This window comes from Canis lupus, chromosome 1, assembly GCF_003254725.2.
Source record: "Canis lupus dingo isolate Sandy chromosome 1, ASM325472v2, whole genome shotgun sequence".
Taxonomy (NCBI): Eukaryota; Metazoa; Chordata; class Mammalia; order Carnivora; family Canidae; genus Canis; species Canis lupus.
In genome coordinates, this window is record NC_064243.1 from 49,268,603 (window position 1) to 49,286,232 (window position 17,630).

General features: G+C 56.2%; 1 protein-coding gene across 1 annotated transcript in view; it reads left to right on the forward strand.

Moving 5' to 3' along the window:
* Positions 1 to 4,181: 4,181 nt before the first annotated feature.
* SLC22A1 (solute carrier family 22 member 1) overlaps positions 4,182 to 17,630 on the forward strand; it is a 30,565-nt gene continuing 17,116 nt past the window's right edge. Inside the window, exons 1-6 of the mRNA XM_025422685.3 lie at positions 4,182 to 5,182; positions 10,386 to 10,489; positions 12,264 to 12,418; positions 15,406 to 15,574; positions 16,876 to 16,990; positions 17,203 to 17,309. Coding sequence (XP_025278470.1) covers positions 4,772 to 5,182; positions 10,386 to 10,489; positions 12,264 to 12,418; positions 15,406 to 15,574; positions 16,876 to 16,990; positions 17,203 to 17,309 — 1,061 coding nt within the window. The 5' untranslated portion in view covers positions 4,182 to 4,771. The remainder of the gene's footprint in view (positions 5,183 to 10,385; positions 10,490 to 12,263; positions 12,419 to 15,405; positions 15,575 to 16,875; positions 16,991 to 17,202; positions 17,310 to 17,630) is intronic.

Here is a 17,630-nt window from a genome sequence, read left to right on the forward strand (position 1 = left end):
GACCCCTGGCCCCGAGGGTGACCTTGGTGAGCCCTCTGAGCTCTGGAGGGAGGGAGGGTAGGAAGGAATATGTGTGGCTGTTTCCTACGTGTGCTGGGACAAATGAGGACCAGAGGTTGTAAGCAGCAAACCAGGCAGGCACACACAGGCTGTTGGGTCCGGATGGTCCTGGCGCCGGGAGATGGGAGGTGGAGACAGGAGGCTGCCCTGTTGGGCCTCTGGCCGAGCTCTGGGGGGTAGGCTCCCGCGTCGGTGGGTTTGGTGTCAGCAGAGGGGCCCCGACATGGGGCGGGCGGGAGCCTGCGGTGTGAGGACGGCCTGGGTCACAAGGAAGGCCGTGCCCTGATGGCCCTGCCGAATCTCACCACGGCTCCTGTGCTGGTTCCTCGTTTCTGGTGGTTTCCATACTCCCCACTGCAGTTTCCCTGTCCCTTCAGGTCCTTAAGAGAAAGCTGTTGTTTTGGACAAGGGGCTGGGGACTGAAGGCTGTGAGGAGAGGACATGGTGGTGCCCTCCTGGCGGCACAGAGATGGAACCAGCAACCCCAGAGCTGGTGAGGAGGCCTGCGGCCTGGGACAGGCCTGGGACTCAGCCCTGGGGCTGAGTGCAGCCAGGGGAGGGGCCCCCATGAGGTGGGGGTGGCAGGGGTGGGGAGTTGCCATGGGTGGTTTGGTGGTTGATTACAGGGTCATAGTGCTTGGTGCTTCTCCTGTTTTCATTCTGATCCCCAAGATGTCCTCGGCCACCCTCGCTGCACCTGAGCCAGGAATCGTGAGATGGGAAACCGAGTCCCTGGTCCAGGCAACACAGAGAGCGAGTGGGCAGCCCTGGCTGGCTTGAGTGGCCACTCGTTTTCCTGTGTAGGTAAAACCGAGCTCTCCCTTCTCCTGTGTGTATCTCCCTTGCTCCTCACTCAGAACGTCTCACTTCGGGTCACCAAGTGTGTGGGGTTCTCCCCACACCAAGCAGTGCTCTGGAATACCACCTGCGGGTCCTATAATTTAACTGGATTATGACACTGTCTACCTGGAGATAGCCTCAGACCCCAGGTAAGGGGCCCAGTCCCACAAGACCACCCCCCACTTCAGACACCAATTGCAGATCGAGGGTCCCCAGGTCACCCATATTTCTGTGACTTGGATGCAGATCTGGGTCCCATGACTGCTTCCCCTTTGAATTCAATGGATTTGCTGGAGCAGCTCAGAGAACTCAGGGAAACACTGATATTTACCAGTTTACCAAGGAATACGATCAAGGAAACAGATGAGCAGCCAGATCAAGAGGTACATAGGGCAGCAGAGGGGCTTCTGTCACCGTGAAGTTGGGGTGCATCATCCTCCTGTTGTGGATGCGTTCACCAGCAGGAAGCTCTCAGATCCCTTACTTTTGGGATTCTTTCTTTTTTTATTTTCTTTCTTTCTTTTCTCTTTCTTTCTTTCTCTCTATTTTTTAATTCATGAGAGACACAGAGAGGCAGAGACACAGGCAGAGGGAGAAGCAGGCTCCCTGTGGAGAGCCCAATGCGGGACTCGATCCCAGGACCCCGGGATCACGACCTGAGCTGAAGGCAGATGTTCAGCCACTGAGCCACCCAGGTGCCCCACTTTTAGGATTCCTACAGAGGCTTCATCACATAGGCTTGATGGATCATTAGCTCTGTTTTCAGCCCATCTTCCTCCTCAAGAGAATTGGGTGGGGCTGAATGTTCCAAGCTTCCATGCATGGCTTGATCTGTCCTGTGACCAGGAGCCATCCAGGAGTCACATCATTAGAACAAAGGACACTCTTGTCACCTAGGAAATTACAAGGGTTTCTGGAGCTCTACGCAAGGAACCGGGGAAAGAGACCCTGACACATTTCCTATGAACTCACACCAGTAGAAAGGACTGCCTTTCAGCTGGGAGTGTGTGAGGTCCTGGCTCTGGGGAGGCTTGCCCAGGCCCCCCTCCTTCCCACCCTCCCAGCCAGTGCTCAGCCCTCTGGCAGCAGCCCGCATAGGCAGGGGTATCGCAGAGCTGCAGCCCTGTGACGTGGGCCTTACTTTGGCCACACCAGCCGGTATAGCCCTGGGCTTGAGGCCGGCTCCCAGTGCCCACGGAGCAGAGAGAGAAGAGTCCAGAAACAAAAGGGTGCCGTTGGCACCGTAAACACTGCCCCGTCTGCCTCTCCTGTGCGCAGGTGAAGGGACCCGTCCTGACATCTGTGTCTGTGTCCCAGGGCTGAGATGGGGGGCGGGGAAGATATTTCCCATCTGATGCCGTTTTGATGTCTCCTGTCAGCAGCTCCAGCCAAGGCTCCTGGGGTCCCACCCAGTGTCCAGTTGGTCCCCTTGGCCCAGTGACCCGGGTGTCAGCTTGTTGTATAGTCAAGCAGCTGGGAGTCTACCACCTGGGCAGGCTGGGAGGGCGGTGCTGGGTCAGGTCCCATGGGGTCCTGCAAAGCCCGGCCATCCTATGTTGGGGTGAGGATGTGGGGGATGAGTGTGTTAGGGAGCTCAGCTATCCCCTCACCGTGTGCCCCAGGCTGAAGGCCTGGTGAACCAGAAAACCAGAGGCTGCTTCCCCGTCCGGCCAAGGCGCCGCTGCCGCGCTATGATCAGTTTGCAGCCAGCTCCTGGCCCTGCGTGCTCAGCCTCAGTCCCTCCCAGCGAAACGCGGGACGTGAGTCTCTGTCTGAGAGGCCAGAGGACCTGACGGCTCGCTCCCAGCTCTGCCCCACGATGAGCAGGCCCCTCGCTCTGATTTCCCCCCACAGGAGGCCAAGGGGGAAGCAGGGTGAAGGCCTGGAGGGGCCGGGGACCCCAGGCTGCCCCTCTGCCCCCTTCCCTGCTCCGAGATTGGCCACAGAGGGGGTGTGTGCAGTCGGATGGGCCGAGGGGAGAGCTGCTCGAGCCCGGCCTCTGCTGCCAATGCCTGGCCTCGGCCGTCAGTCCGGCAAGTGAGGTCCCAGGGGGCACGCGTGGAGCACAGGTAGCCAGCCACAGGCCTTGGGAGCGAGGTGGCTCCTAGGCCCCCAGGCCCTTCAGGACCCTGCTGCTCCCCAGAGCCCACAGTTTCTCTCCTCGTTTATTGCTGTGTAGCCACATCACCACAAAACTAGGTGCGTAAGGCCACACACATGTGTCTCCCATGTCTGGGGGACAGAAGCGTGGCCACAGTGTAGCTGGACCTTCTGCAGTCTGGGGAAAAATCTCCTTCTGAGCCCACGTCGTCCCTGCAGTTGTCAGCACCTTATGTCCTTGCCACGTGGGCTCCCCCACAGGGCCATTTGCTCCATCAAAGGCAGCAATGGGAAGAGGAACGTGGCTGTTAAACTGTGATGTAATCACATGGGTGGCATTGCCACATTGGATGTGTTGCATGGAGACAGGCGAGTCTCAGGTCCCATGGATACCCCAAGGTGCCGACTCCAGCAGGGGGCCACCTTGCCATCCCAGCCTGCTACACCCTTCCTGCCTTTTCTCACCGACTGCTTGCCCTCCCGCCCCGTCCCCCTCCCCCCGTCAACCCACTGGATAGATGGAAGGTGCTCGACTGGCTGAGGGGTCAGTGTGGGGGGCTCCCCTAGTGCCGTCCACTGGAGCTCTCCCTTTGTAAGTCTGTGCCCCCCTGAACTGTAAGCTGTTGGGAGGTAGGGGCTGCCCCAACTCTGCGTCCTGGAGCCTGGGGCTGCTGGAAACGTGTAGGGACTTGGCACGGTATTTGTGGAGTGAGCCAAAGAACTAACACAGCAGGTGGTGAAGAAGGGCCGGTTAATAAATGAAGGGATGTTGCTCTGGAGCTGAAGGAGGTTCAAGTTCAGTGACAGCGTGGACTTGGAGGCTGCTGTTAGCTCCCTAAGCTTCTGTTTCCCCAGCTGAGCAGTGGGGAGTCTGATCACACCTCCCGTGAAGGCCGTCGTGAGGAGTTCCAGAACACACGCAGGAGCCCTGTGCTGGAGGCTGACGGCCTTGTCATTGATGGTCACTGGTCAGCCTGGCTGGTGGCTGAGTCTAGAGCCTTTCACCTGGGATGCTGGCCTGCAGAGCCCTCGGCGGCGGCGGCAAATAGGATCAGATGCTCTGCAGAGCCAAGCTCGAGGCCAGTCCGTGCAGGGGGTGGGGGTGGGGGTAAGGGTGGGGATGGGGGTAGGGTACAGGCCAGCCTATGAGCCGCCGGATTGCACAGCCCCTGTAGCTGTGCCAGCAGGCAGCTGGCCCTCTTTGATTTAGCTGGATTCTAAAATGAAGTTTTTAGATAAGCAATCTCTCTGGAAGAGCCAACCAGGGGGTTTACCCAGCGGGCTCTAACTCTCTCCTCTCTGGGAGGGAGCTCTGACTCCAGAGAATTCAAGGGGGCACCTGGGTGGCTCAGCGGTTGAGCATCTGCCTTCGCCTCAGGTTGTGATCCAGGGTCCAGGGATCGAGTCCCACATGGGGCTCCCCCACAGAGAGCCTGCTTCTCCCTCTCTCTGTGTCTCTCATGAATGAATAAATAAAATCTTTAAAAAAAAAAAAAAAAAAAGAGAGAGAGAAAGAGAATTTGAACCTCCACCTAGTTGACTTGCTTCCCGGCCAAGCCATGTGGCCAGTCACCCTCCTGCTTCCACCCTTGCCTGTCATGGGCGCCACGGGGTGAAAGATCGCTTCCAGTTGGTCGGCTTCCAGGTAGACGTGCTTGGACAGCAACTTGCTTTCGAACCAGCCCATCGCAGAGAAGTCCGCACGGAACATTGACCCTGGCCACCGCGGCCGCGACAGCTGGGTCAAAGTGATGAAGGTGCTGGCTCCGTTATGCCCACCGTGGATGATATTCTGGAGCAGGTCGGCGAGTTTGGCTGGTTCCAGAAGCAAGCCTTCCTGACCCTATGCCTGCTCTCGGCTGCCTTCGCCCCCGTCTACGTGGGCATCGTCTTCCTGGCCTTCACCCCGGATCACCGCTGCCTGAGCCCCGGGGCGGCCGAGCTGGGCCGGCGATGCGGCTGGAGCGCGGCGGAGGAGCTCAACTACACGGTGCCGGGCCCGGGGCCCGCGGGCGACGCCTTCCCCCGCCAGTGCCGCAGCTACGCGGTGGACTGGAACCAGAGCGCCCTGGGCTGCGTGGACCCGCTGGCCGGCCTGGCCGCCAACAGGAGCCACCTGCCGCTCGGGCCCTGTCTGCACGGCTGGGCCTACGACACGCCCGGCTCCTCCATCGTGACCGAGGTGAGGCCGGGCCCTGTGTTTGAGGGAACAGGAGGGCTGCAGGGGCAGGGAGGAAGCACACCGCAAATCCTAGAAGGTTCAGCTTCGCATCAGGGAAGAAGGGGGGAGAATTTTATTCGCTGATCACCTAGGCCATGTCCGGCGCTGTCCTGGGCACTCGGTGGCCTGCTTCTCCTGTCTGGTCCCCTGTAGACGTGGGGTATTAGAGGAGCGGGCTGGAGGTAGGGGAGACCTTTGCAAGCCAGGCTGAGCTGGATTGTTAGGACATTGGTCTGCAGGGAGACAGGTTCCTCTTCTTTCTGGCCCACTGGCTTCTCTAAGAGCCTGCTGCATTCACTTGGGGTGTCATTAGATTGGTGGGTCTCCCTTTCTGCACTCATGAGAGAGCTAAATGCTGGCTGGGATCGTGTGGAAGCAGCTCTGGCTTTGGAGAAGGACCTTTTTTTTCTTTTTTTTTTTCTTTTTATTTATTTATTTATTCATGAGAGACACACACAGAGAGAGAGGCAGAGACTCAGCAGAGGGAGAAGCAGGCTCCATGCAGGGAGCCCCACGTGGGACTCGATCCAGGGGCTCCAGGATCAGGCCCTAGGCTGAAGGCGGCGTTACACCGCTGAGCCACCCGGGCTGCCCGGAGAAGGACCTTTTCAAAGCCAGCCGTGCCCCAGATCAGTTGGGCGTCACTGAGTACGTTACTCAGGGCCTCTGAGCCTCCACTGCCTCACGGGCCAGCCAGGAATGGCAAGTCACCTGCCCCACAGGATTGGCAAGTTCAACGGTACATGGCATCAGTGCTGGGGCTGCGTCAGGGGCCCTGCTCCTGGCCTACAGGTGGGACGATGGCGTCAGAGGGCCTCATTTGCATAGTTCAGTGGGTTCTTTCTGTATGGTGCCTTGAGAATATTTTAATAAAAAGCCACTAGATTTTTTTTTTTCCCTTCATAGACCTTGTAAAAAGTGTTACATTGTGAAAAGTGTGGGCACTTGGAGATTGGCATTGAGGACCATTGTTGAAACCAGAGGCCGGAAGTTATGCAGAGGCACTCTGTTAGCAAAGCCTGGTTTTGGCGAGGGCACTGCTTAGCTGGAACAAGAGGTCACTTAGTGGTTTCAGTGTCAGCACAGCCGAGGCTCCTACTGGAGGAAAGAGCTGTGTCCTCTCCCCTTGCCTGATCAAGGGGCAAGGCTGGGGAGGGGACAGCACAGAGGTTTCTCCTTCAGGAGGAACAGGCGCAGGTGTGACTTGCTTTACCTGCCACTGCCTGAACACCTGGTCTCCAACGCATCCTCCAAAGACAGGTAACCAATGAGACGCCTCGCTCCCGGGGGGACCAAACTGTCTGACAGTCTGGCTGGGAATGTAGATCCGACCAAGACAGGGAGGTGTTTGTTCTGTTCTGTGTGATGAGACCTCCTCTGCTAGTAAAGGATCGGATACCATCTTTCATCTATTCACTCCGCGGTCTGCTCACTCAGGAAAGTGTCTGAGCCTTTGCTCTGCTCCCGCACCACCGTGGGGCTGGGAGGGACACAGGCCGTGAGCTTCCCTCAGGGAGGCTGCAGTCTCCAGGGCAGTGAGAAGAAGACCAGTGCCCGGGGTCACGTGTGGGTAGACACACAGGGGCCGTTGGGCTCCCGGGGTGGACGTGTACCTTGGCTGCTGCACAGATCATGGGCACCTTCCAGAAGGAAGTGGCATTTGAATGGAGCCTCGGTCAGTATTCTGAGCAGCAAGGAGAGGGAACAGGACAGACCGGGAGAAGGAGCAAGGGGCAAGGCTGGCTTGGGGGAGAGGGAGCGTGTGCTAGGTTCATTTGGGACAATGAGCTGTTACATTGCGTAGAACTCAGGGTTCTTTTTTTCTTTTTTAAGATTATTTATTTATTCATGAGAGACACAGAGAGAGGCAGAGACACAGGCAGAGGGAGAAGCAGGCTCCCTTCAGGGAGCCCAATGTGGGACTCGATCCCAGGACCCCGGGATCATGACCTGAGCCAAAGGCAGATAGATGCTCAACCACTGAGCCCCCAGGTGCCTGCAGTTCAGGGTTCTGTGGAGGAACACAGGCATGAAGGGTGGGGACTCCTCACTTTCCCTCGAGAGCGCAGAGTACTCATGTAAGGTTGCCAGATAAAATGCAGGACACTGAGTTAAATAGGAATTTCAGATAAAAGCCAAACAATTTTTTCAAAAGATTTTACATATTTTTTCATGAAAGACACACACAGAGAGAGAGAGAGACACCGGCAGAGAGAGAAGCAGGTTCCCTACGGGGAGCCCGATGTGGGACTCGGTCCCAAGACCCCGGGATCACGACCTGAGTCCAAGGCAGATGCTCAATCTCTGAGCCACCCAGGCGCCCAAACAATTTTTTAAAGATAATTATGTCCCAGTTTTTGTGCATTTATTTGATGCTGAGAGCCAAGGCAGGGAATACAAGCATTGCATGTGACATACTTACACTAAAAAAAATGTGTTGTTTATCTGAAATTCAAATTCTGAGTATTCTGGATTTTTTTTTTTTTTTCTAAACCTGGCAACCCTGTCTTCATGTCAGACAAGGAAGTTTGGTTTTGTTTAGGCAGAAAAGCAAAGCAAGACAGTCCTGGCTGGACCTTGGGAGTGGTCTGGACCCAGGGTGCTGGGGCAGGGCGTGTCCCCGGAAGGAGGGGAAGCTGAGCCACGAGCCCCGTGAGAAGCATCTACCCACAGGATGCTTCAGGGGAGATGCAGGGCTGGCCTGGGTTGGGGGAAGGGTCCTGGGGGTGTGGGTGAGCGGGGCAGGAGCTTGGCAGGGTGGTGGCCGGGAGGGGAAGACACAAGAGGACAGAGAAAGAGCTCCAGAACCCAGTGGCCATCGGTGGCAGCAGGGGTGAGCTTCCATGAGACCCCAGATCTCAGCTCTGACAAGGATGGAAGGGATCCTGAGGCTCTCATCCACAGACGGAGCAGGGAGAAAGTGGCTGTGGGTAGAGCATGAAGGGCGGTGGGAGTCTGTGGAGATACCAAGTGTGACAAGACCAGGGCTCTAGGTAGGGGGTGGGGGGCAGGAGGACTCAGCACTCTCCATCCCCATTGCTTTAAATCTGCCTTTGCTTCTTGCTCTTCATCCTAAACTGAAGCGGATTCTCCAGGATTCACCTTAGTGATTCCTTTCTGCAGAAATAATCTTTAATTTAGCCTTGCCCTGGACCTTGGAACTTGCTTACCGGAGGATGCTGAGCCAGCTGGTTTGAACACCCTGGTGTCACCAGCCCCCCACCCTCTGCACTAGGGAGGGGGCTGCGGCTCCTTCTGGGGAAGGAATGTGCCTGCTTCCCCTGACTCCTGAGTCCCCTGTCGGGAGGCCCTGTCCTGCCAGCTGCAGCCCCACCGTGGGCTGGGGGCCCCCCTCCAGGCTGGGAAGCCCTGTCTTCCCCTGCTTGTGAGCATGAGCCTGAGCTCAAGCAAAGCCTCAGCCTGAGGTCATGGGAGTGCTTATACCGTTTGCACACTTGTCTCAGCCTAGAGATCTCCTGGGATCGGCTGAGGAGTTACTGCGTCTGTGTTCTGACAAGGCCTCTGGGTGATTCGTAGACAAGCTTGGAGAGCACTGCCTGCTGCTTGGTAAACGGTGCCTGAGACACTAGGCCCAGGCCGGTGGAATCCCAGCAGGGGCAGCGACCCATCCAGCGCCCCCATGCTGTGCAGTCCCAGGCTTTTCTGAGGGCTGGGCCTGTCTTCCTGGCGTGTACAAATGGGCTGGGGGGCAGTGGTTGGGTGTGAGTTGAGGGGGTGGGCACGGGGCATGGCAGGCGACGCCAGACACCGATCTTGAGCGTAGCAGAGCGGGGGCAGGGACCTCAGCAGGAGGCCATGGTGGCAGGTAAAGCCAGATGCTCCTTCCTCTAGTGCTGTGAGCGCTCTGGCTTCTGCACAGTCTGGGGACAACGTGGAGCCTGGGCCTGCTCATTGCAAAAATTGGAGCACAAGACGAAACCAGTGCCCCGCAGCTTCGGGGAAATCTAGGGTACACAGATGTGGTCTCAGACAGTGTGGGTGGAGGCTGCAAAAAAACCAGTTGGGCAGTTGGAGATACAGACCCGGGGACAGCCAGATAGCTCCCAGGAGTGACCTGTCCCTCCGTCTTTAACGGCAGGGCCTGGGACAGGCCGGGAAAACCAAAGAACCAGAGGAGAAGCTTCGTGGGGAGGGTGTGCTTTCAGCTGAAGGGAACGAACGTTTGGGTTGGTAGAGGGAATGCCCGGGACGCCCCGTGGTGTCTCGTCGCGCCCCAGAGCCGAAGCCGTCACGGGAGTGGACCGCGGGGTCTGGGCGTAGACAGCTGGTGGTAGGACAGGCTCACGATTACTTTCTCAAAATGAGGTGGTGACACAGAGGGCTACCTATGTTTTATTTTAAAAAGTGCTCATGTCCAGGAAGTAAACAGCCAGGAATGGGGAGGAGGAGAGGGCCCAGGCGGGGCTCCACCTTGACCTCTACCTTCTCGGAGCCCCGCAGACGACATGGGCCACTTCATCCTTGGGCCTGTCACATGCGCAGGTGTGTGACCCCTGAGGTGGGGCTGCCCCTAAAACACAGCAAAGGCTCCCACACTCTCCTGCCTTGGCCTCCCTGGCTCTTGGCATGTTGGTCCCTGAGTCTCCAGCCACCCTGGGCCCCACCCACAGGACGCTAGCGCACACGCTGCCCCCGCCAAGCCCGCCTTCTTGCCCTGGTGTCTGTGCTCATCCCCTCCTGTGCCATGTGTGGCAACACCAGTCATGACCTACGGAGTTATCTGCGGACTTCACATAATTAAATATATAACGAATAGGTACTTAACTGAGGGCTTCTGACCAATCCTCGGAAACATATTCTATTTATTTTGCTACATTTCTATCTTTAGGAAATTACCGCACTCTACTTCTTTCCAGAAGACTTATCTGTTGGCTGTGTTGTCTTTCAATAACCGACTCTTGATGTCAAAGCACTTGACAGTAGTGAGGGTAAAACAAAGATGTTGGGTAGATAGTGGTAGTAACGGAGAGTTGCCAGAAACCGTGAATCTGTCTTATGAAAATGTGGGAAGGGAAAGTGATGTGAAACCGTTGAGAGTATCACTTTGTGGTGAGCATTGACTTTGGAGACAAGACAGTAGATACAGCTTGACTTACAAACGGTCTTGTGTTTTCGGCCCGTCCGCCCGTGGTGTGATGCGCAGTTCAACCTGGTGTGCGACAACTCTTGGAAGGTGGATCTCTTTCAATCCTGTGTGAACCTGGGCTTCTTCCTCGGCTCCCTGGGGGTCGGCTACATTGCAGACAGGTACGTAAAGTCCAATTCGACCAGACATAGCAGCGATGCCATGAGAAGAATGGATCGTAGGGGGTAGTGGTAGAAGAATCTGTCCAGGTGACAGAGAAAAGCACCAAAGGCTGGTGCTTCGGACTGGGGTGGGGCAGCAAGATGAATCAGGCTGGGATTTGGGATGGATTTCAGGGGTCCAAACTCCATGCAGATTGTAGAATTGGGGTGGTGGGCTGAGAGAAGATGGGGTCAAAGCCAAGGTTTATGCATGGAGCAGATGGGTGAGGGGAGGATGGGGCCATTTTTTGAGATGGGACAGAGTGGATTAGAAGCAGACTTTGTTGTGGGGGTGGGAAGCCATCAAGAGTTCTGTCCTGGCCGAGGGAATTCTCAGCTGTGCTGAGTGGCCCTGGAGGCACAGAAGAGATGTCAAGTAGGGGTTGCATACATGAGCTGTGCTCAGAAGAGGGATTTGTGCTAGAGATAAATATCTGGGATTTGTCACCAGAAGCTGTCAACCACGTTCGAGATAAGCTAGCCGAGAGTATAGAGAGATGTGTAGATGTTGGCAGGGAAGGAATTGCTGGCAGAGGAGATTTAAACAAAATGGTAGGGAGATGGAAGGGCAGCCACTCTCCTGGGGTAGTGTGAAGCTGTAGAATGCAAGACGGGTCTGGCCCAATGGGGAGGAGAGGCCAAAATCTGGGGACTTGGTCCCATAAGTACCAGTGACAGGGATGGTGGCAGGGGAAGGCTGAAGAAAAGCAAGAGAGAGAAGGAAGTGGAGTTTGTGCATGTGGACAACTCTGCAGGGCAGGTGGGCTGCAGGGACAGGGGACAGGGGAAGGGTCCAGGAAGGGGACAATGGCATCGTGGAAGGTGCGAGGGACCAAAGGGGCAGTGGACGGGCTGGCCCTGGGGGAGCTAGCTGAAGAGCCTTTGGTCAGAGGCGCAGGAGAAAAGATAGAGGGGGTGGACACGGGTGTCATGAGGTCTGAGTGTTCTGAGGTGATAAGGGGTGAGTGTCCGACAGACAGTTTCTATGTTAGTACAGGACGAGGACGTTTACGGGCTGGTGGGTAGGTGCGCTGGGCAGGGGCAGGGGCTTGAGGTGAGGAGGCAAGGAGTAGGGGAGTGAAGGCCCGGGCTGGAGTCTAGGAGGCAGAGGGCAGGGAGGGAAGAGGTTGCAGGGTGGGGAGACTGGGGTGGGGACCAGGGCACCGTGACCACACAGGACGTTGGCCCCTTGCTTCCTTGCGTAGCCACCAGAATGCCGGGTCAGGTTGGAAAGATGGAGTCAGTGAAGCACCGCCCGGGAAGAAGAGTTAGCACACGATTTCCCCATTTCATTCATGGAAAAAGGAAAAGGAAATAATCCTCAGGAGTTACACCATCAGAACGGAGTATTTTCCCAGAGAAGTTCCTGAGGCTGCTGCTAAGTCTAGCATGAGGGCGCCTGCTGTCAAACCCTGTTAATAATAATACAGTCGACTAGGGGATGAGGGGGGTCATGCAGGGGACCCTGCAGAGCCACCAGGGGAGCACCCCCTCCTGGCCGAGACACCAGGTGCCTGAGAGCACCGGGATCCTGGTTCCCCCTTACAGTGATTTAATGAACCTCGGAAGGGCCGCTGTTCCCTGAGGACCACATGGCCAGGCTCTCAGGTCGGGGGTCCCTCAGGAGACCAGTGACATGGGCCTCCCGATCGAGACCCCGTCTGTCCCTTGGGGCCCATCGGTCCCCAAACACTCAACAGCCCCACTTCACTTCCCTGTGTCCTTGCCTCTGAAGGTTTGGCCGAAAATTATGTCTCCTGGCCACCTCGCTCACCAGTGCGGTCCTGGGTGCCCTCACGGCCGTGGCGCCAAACTACACGTCCCTGCTGCTCTTCCGCCTGCTGCAGGGCCTGGTGAGCAAGGGCAGCTGGACGTCCGGCTACGTCTTGAGTAAGCACCCCCTGTGCTCAGTTCCCACGGGGGCGGTGGGCAGCACAAGGGGAGGGAGCCAGACGCAGAGGTGGGATTCTGGGGGGAGAGGGGGTGTTTGTGGGCTCCAGAGAAATGGTAGTAACTCTAGCTGTGTGTGATTGTCTGTCTGGGCCAGGGGACTAGGTGGGGACGGCCTCCCTCCCCCTCCCCCTCCCTCCTTCCCCTCTCCCCCCTTCTCCCTTCCTTCCTTCCTTCTTTCCCTCCTCCTTCCTTCCCTTCCTCCTCCCCTCTCCTTCCCCTCCCCCTCCTTCTTCCTTCCTTCCTTCCTTCCTTCCTTCCTTCCTTCCTTCCTTCCTTCCTTCCCTCCTTCCTTCCTTCCTCCTCCCCCTCCCCCTTCTCCCTTCCTTTCTTCCTTCCTTCTCTCCCTCCCTCCTCCTCCCTTCCCTCCCTCCTCCCTCTCTTTCCCCCTCCCTCTTCCTCCCTCCCTACTTCTTATCCCTCCCTCCCTTCCTTCCTTCTTTCCTTCCTTCTTTCCTTCCTTCCTTCCTTCCTTCCTTCCTTCCTTCCTTCCTTCCTTCCTTTCTTCCCTCCTTTTTTGTTTGAGAGACACTTAAATAACCACTTAAATATATCAATCTTTCTATATCAACTAATCTATTTGGGAACAACATGACCACATTCTGATTTATTTACAGCAGTGTGCTGGGGGGGGGGAGTCAGGTAAGAGAGCATCTTAACATCTTAAATACGAAAGGACCGGCATCTCCTGAAAAGAAATACAACAGCCCAACTGGTCTAAACCACTCAAAAATTAGGAGGAGACTGTAAGAAGGAGTAAGAGAACAGACAAACATCTTTTTCTTTCTTTTTTTTTTTTCAAACATCTTTTTCTAAAAAAAAAAAAATGAGGTGTGAACCACTGTAATTCTATATACTGTTTTTTTCCCCCTTTCAAATTTTTCCATGAGGGGTGAGACTAAAAAAGGAAAATCACTCTCTTGGAAGAAAGTCGTGTACAAGAGCCACCGGTGCTTTCTGCAGCCCATATGTGGGTGCATTGGACGGCAGTGAGGATAATCCACATTTTTGCTCATTTGTAGAGAATAGAAAAGAAACAACTTTGTCCTTCCATCTCTGAAAGTGGTATCTTTGGTCTTGGCATTCTGAGAGGTAGTTCATCAGGACCAAGAGAAAGCATGTTCCTCCCTTGCGAAACTGTATGCTCTGGCTAAGTGTAGTCAGTTCAATACATATTCACTGGCCATCTGTATGTTGAATACGCACTATTTGACACGTGGTTAAGACGATAAATTTGGGGTCAAATATCTACTCCCCAGCACTGCCCGGCCATGAACTCTTGGGCCATTCCCATAAGCCCTGGCTCAGAGGGGCTTATGGGGGCCCTCAGAGGGGGGTGGCAGAGCCCTGATGGGCAGGTGCACTGCAGAGCTGTGGCCCGAGCGATGCCTGCCCCGCGATGGGCCCCGTGGGGTTGCTGTCACTCTGTGGCAGGCAGTGGGGCAGGGCTGGAGGTACCAAGATAGAGGAGGCACCCTTCCTCCCTTTGAGAAGCTCAAATGCCAGAGAGAGGAAGACAGATGGCCATCTATCTTGGTGGGTGAGAGCCGTGCCGCCCCCAAAGGCTTTCCCCATGTGTTTGCAGGTCACACACCACCTGGTCCTCCACTGGTGACTCAGTGGTCGTCCTCCTTTAGGGGCTTCTCTTCTCCCCAATCCTGCAATGTGGCAGGACCCAGGACTTTGTCCTCTCCCTCCCCAAACCTGCTCCACCTGCAGACCCCTACCCTAGTCCCTGTCTGTAAAGTCCCCTCTGCCCAGCTGCTCAGGCCAGGTGTTTTGCAGTCAGCAGAGCCCCCAGTTCCCTACACCTGCTTCCGGCCCCTCAGGGTCCTGCTGCTGGCTTTCCTTCCACAATACACCTGGGACCACCTTCTCTTCACTGCCGCTGCTGGGCCCAAGCCAACACCGTCGCTTCACCTCTGTCACTGGTCCCCAATCTTAACTCAGCAGCAGACATGGAGTGTGCTGCCACCTGGGGCACTGGCTCTGCACCTCCTGCAGCACAGGCCAGACTCCATGGGGGCCCCAGGATGGCCTCCCCGAGGCACTGCCTCCCCCTTGCATGACCCTCTGGAGAGCCAGGTCCTCTCTTCCCTCTGCCTGGAACTTCACCCTTGACGTTCGCCCCACCGCACTGCTGTCCGAAACCCAGCCACCCCTTCCCCCTCGACTCTCTGGATTCCCTCCGACCCGTTAGCTTTCCATTCCCCCTGGCACAGAGTGCATTCCAGCCTGGCATGCGATTTACTCATTTACCGTGTGTGCTCTCTGTACCCTCTCGCAAGGAGGTGGGGTCATGAAGACACGACTCTGCCCAGGAAGTTGATGACATGCTCCAAATGCCTGGAGTGGTGCCAGGTCCCTGGGAGGCCAGCGATGCTTATTAAATTAGTACACGCTCCCAGGGCTGTGAGAAACAGCACAGCTCTAGGGGCACCGGGGTGGCTCAGTGAGCATCTGCCTTTGGTTCAGGGCGTGATCCCGGGGTCCTGGGATCAAGTCCCACATCGGGCTCCCTGCAGGGAGCCTTCTTCGCCCTCTTCCTGTGTCTCTGCCTCTGTGTCTCTCATGAATAAATACATAAAATCTTAAAAAAAAGAAAAAAAAAGGAAAAGAAATAGCACACCTCAGTCTGGAGCTTATAGGGGCAAAGCTCTGGGGAGGAGGGATTGGCCAGTGCTCAGGTAGACCGAATCCTGAAGCACCCAAAGGACACTAGAGACAGCAAGTGGGGGTGGATTAGAAAAGGAAGAGCTGGAGAGAAGCTGGGATGAGCAGCCGGGTGGATCTCAGGGAGCCGTGAGTGGAGCAGCAGCAGCACAGGAGAAGGAGCCTGGGGTCAGGCAGGAGAGGGTTGGGGCCTGGGGCTTGCCAGGAGGGAAAGAGGCCACGGGAGCCTCAACAGTGACTCCTCTCCTGTTCAGTCACAGAGTTCGTGGGCATGGGCTACAGACGAATGGTGGCGATCCTCTACCAGATGGCCTTCACCGTGGGGCTCGTGGTGCTCTCGGGGGTGGCCTATGCCATCCCTCACTGGCGGTGGCTCCAGCTGGCCATCTCTCTGCCCACCTTCCTCTTCCTGCTCTACTACTGGTATGTGGGTCCTCCAAGGGGGCCCCTGCTCCTCGGTCCCCCCACCCAGACCACGCTCAGCTCACCCCCTAGGACTGCCTGGTGACCTTGGCTGCCACATGGTCCATCCCCCGAAGGGCCACGGTGGCCACACACACAGGCACATGGCTGCTTCCACCATTTGTGCCATTTGAGATGTTCTCATATTATGGGGTGGCCCTCATTACATGGGCAGCTACCCTCTTTAAATTTGTATCCCCTTAGATGGGGGGATCTGAGTCAGATAAAAATCCACCTAGCCACAAAGTAGACATTTGGTGTTTGTTGAATGAATGAATGAGTGAATGAATAAGTGAATGAAAATTCTCGGGGAATGTGCACATTAAGCCACTGAGACAAACCAGTCCCAGTGAGCTGTTAATCTTACTGGCTGTCAGCACTTGGCAGGGTCCCAAGGGACGCGCAGCCAGAAAGATGAGTTTTGAGCTTTGATTATGGGACAGGGAAGGGGTGCAGAGAGGGCCGGGAAGAGAAATATCGCATCCCTGCAACTTTTGTCACCATTCTGCTGAGGGCAAATCTCACCTGTGGGTAGCACTGAAGTAGACCCAATCTCTCCAAACCTGGGCTTGCCTCTATGAGGGCTACGTTGGTGGTCAGGGTGAGTCTGCTGTCCCCTCATCAGGCTGAAACCCCGGCTCTCCGGTGGGAAGGACGCGCTGGCTAGTCTTGCTGGTCGGGCAGGGGGGCCTTTGCCTGAGTGTTTTCAGAAGACCTTACACCAGACGTTCCTGACCTTCAAGTCGTAATGTCCTTACCCGGTTTGCAGTGGACAGCACGCTACCTCCCTGGTGTTCAAAGACAGTGAATACGGTGTATTTGGTTTGGGAGATATTTTGAGGCTTGTTCAACAGCCCATGTATTACATGGGGACAGCCCGCTGTAGCACAAGGGTTGGGGGAGGCATCTGGAGCATCTATTCTGTGCGAGAAGTTTCCAGGGGGACAAGGCTGCCAGCTGCCAGCAGAGAGTGGGACCCGCCCTCCGTGACATGAAGCCCACGTAGGAAAGTAGTGATCCTCTTGTTTGCTCACAGATCTTAGGAGGTGGCACTGACGGTATGAGGGACCCACAGAGCTCCTTCGTGGGTCCCCTGGGCCAGCGCAGAACGACCCCAGATCCTCGTCCACTAGCTGCTTGAGGAATTCCAATCCCCTTGTGAGGAGGGGGTGCTGCTCAGAGCGCTAGCATCTCCCTGATCCGGGCTTTAGGCCCGCCTTGCTCTGGGGAAGCCACCCCGTGGTGAGGCTCTGCGTCTACAGGTGCGTGCCCGAGTCTCCCCGATGGCTGCTGTCACAGAAGAGGAATGCTCAGGTGATGAAGATAATGGGCCACATCGCCCAAAAGAACGGGAAATCACCTCTTGCTGATCTAAAGGTGACAAACCAGCAGGGGGTTTCTCACACCACTGAACTTTGGGTTGGGTTTGTGATTTTAGAAAATGCTTCTGGGGCTGCCTTGAGGAGTGGGGAGGCCCTGGAGGAATTTGGGGGTGATGGGGCTGAGCTCAGGAACCGGTGGGGTGGTTCGGAGGGCTGCTCCTGCTCCCCCACAGCGGTGCCGCAGCTGATGCTCTGACTCCCTCCTAGATGCTCTCTCTCGAAGAGGATGTCACCGAAAAGCTGAGCCCCTCCTTTGTAGACCTGTTCCGCACGCCACAACTGAGGAAGCACACCTTTATTCTGATGTACCTGTGGTAAGCGGCCTTTCCTATACCTTCCCCTGATGGACTCAGTGTGCCGGCCTGAGCACCAGGGCATGAGTTAAAGACAGTGGAGCAATGCAGGTGGAAAAAGAGAAGCATGAAAAGGAATTTTTACATGAATTTCAAGCAGCCGACGAGCTCTTAGACATCTTTATGTCTCCCTTGAGGATGGAATAAGGGGGGAAAATATCAAGAAGAGCGTGTTGCGTGTGAGATGTCAGCAGTAAGATGAGTGAAACCTGATGAAGGGATCCCAAGGTTGTCTCAGATCCCACGTATCTGTCTTTTGGGAACAGCACATCTTGACTTAGT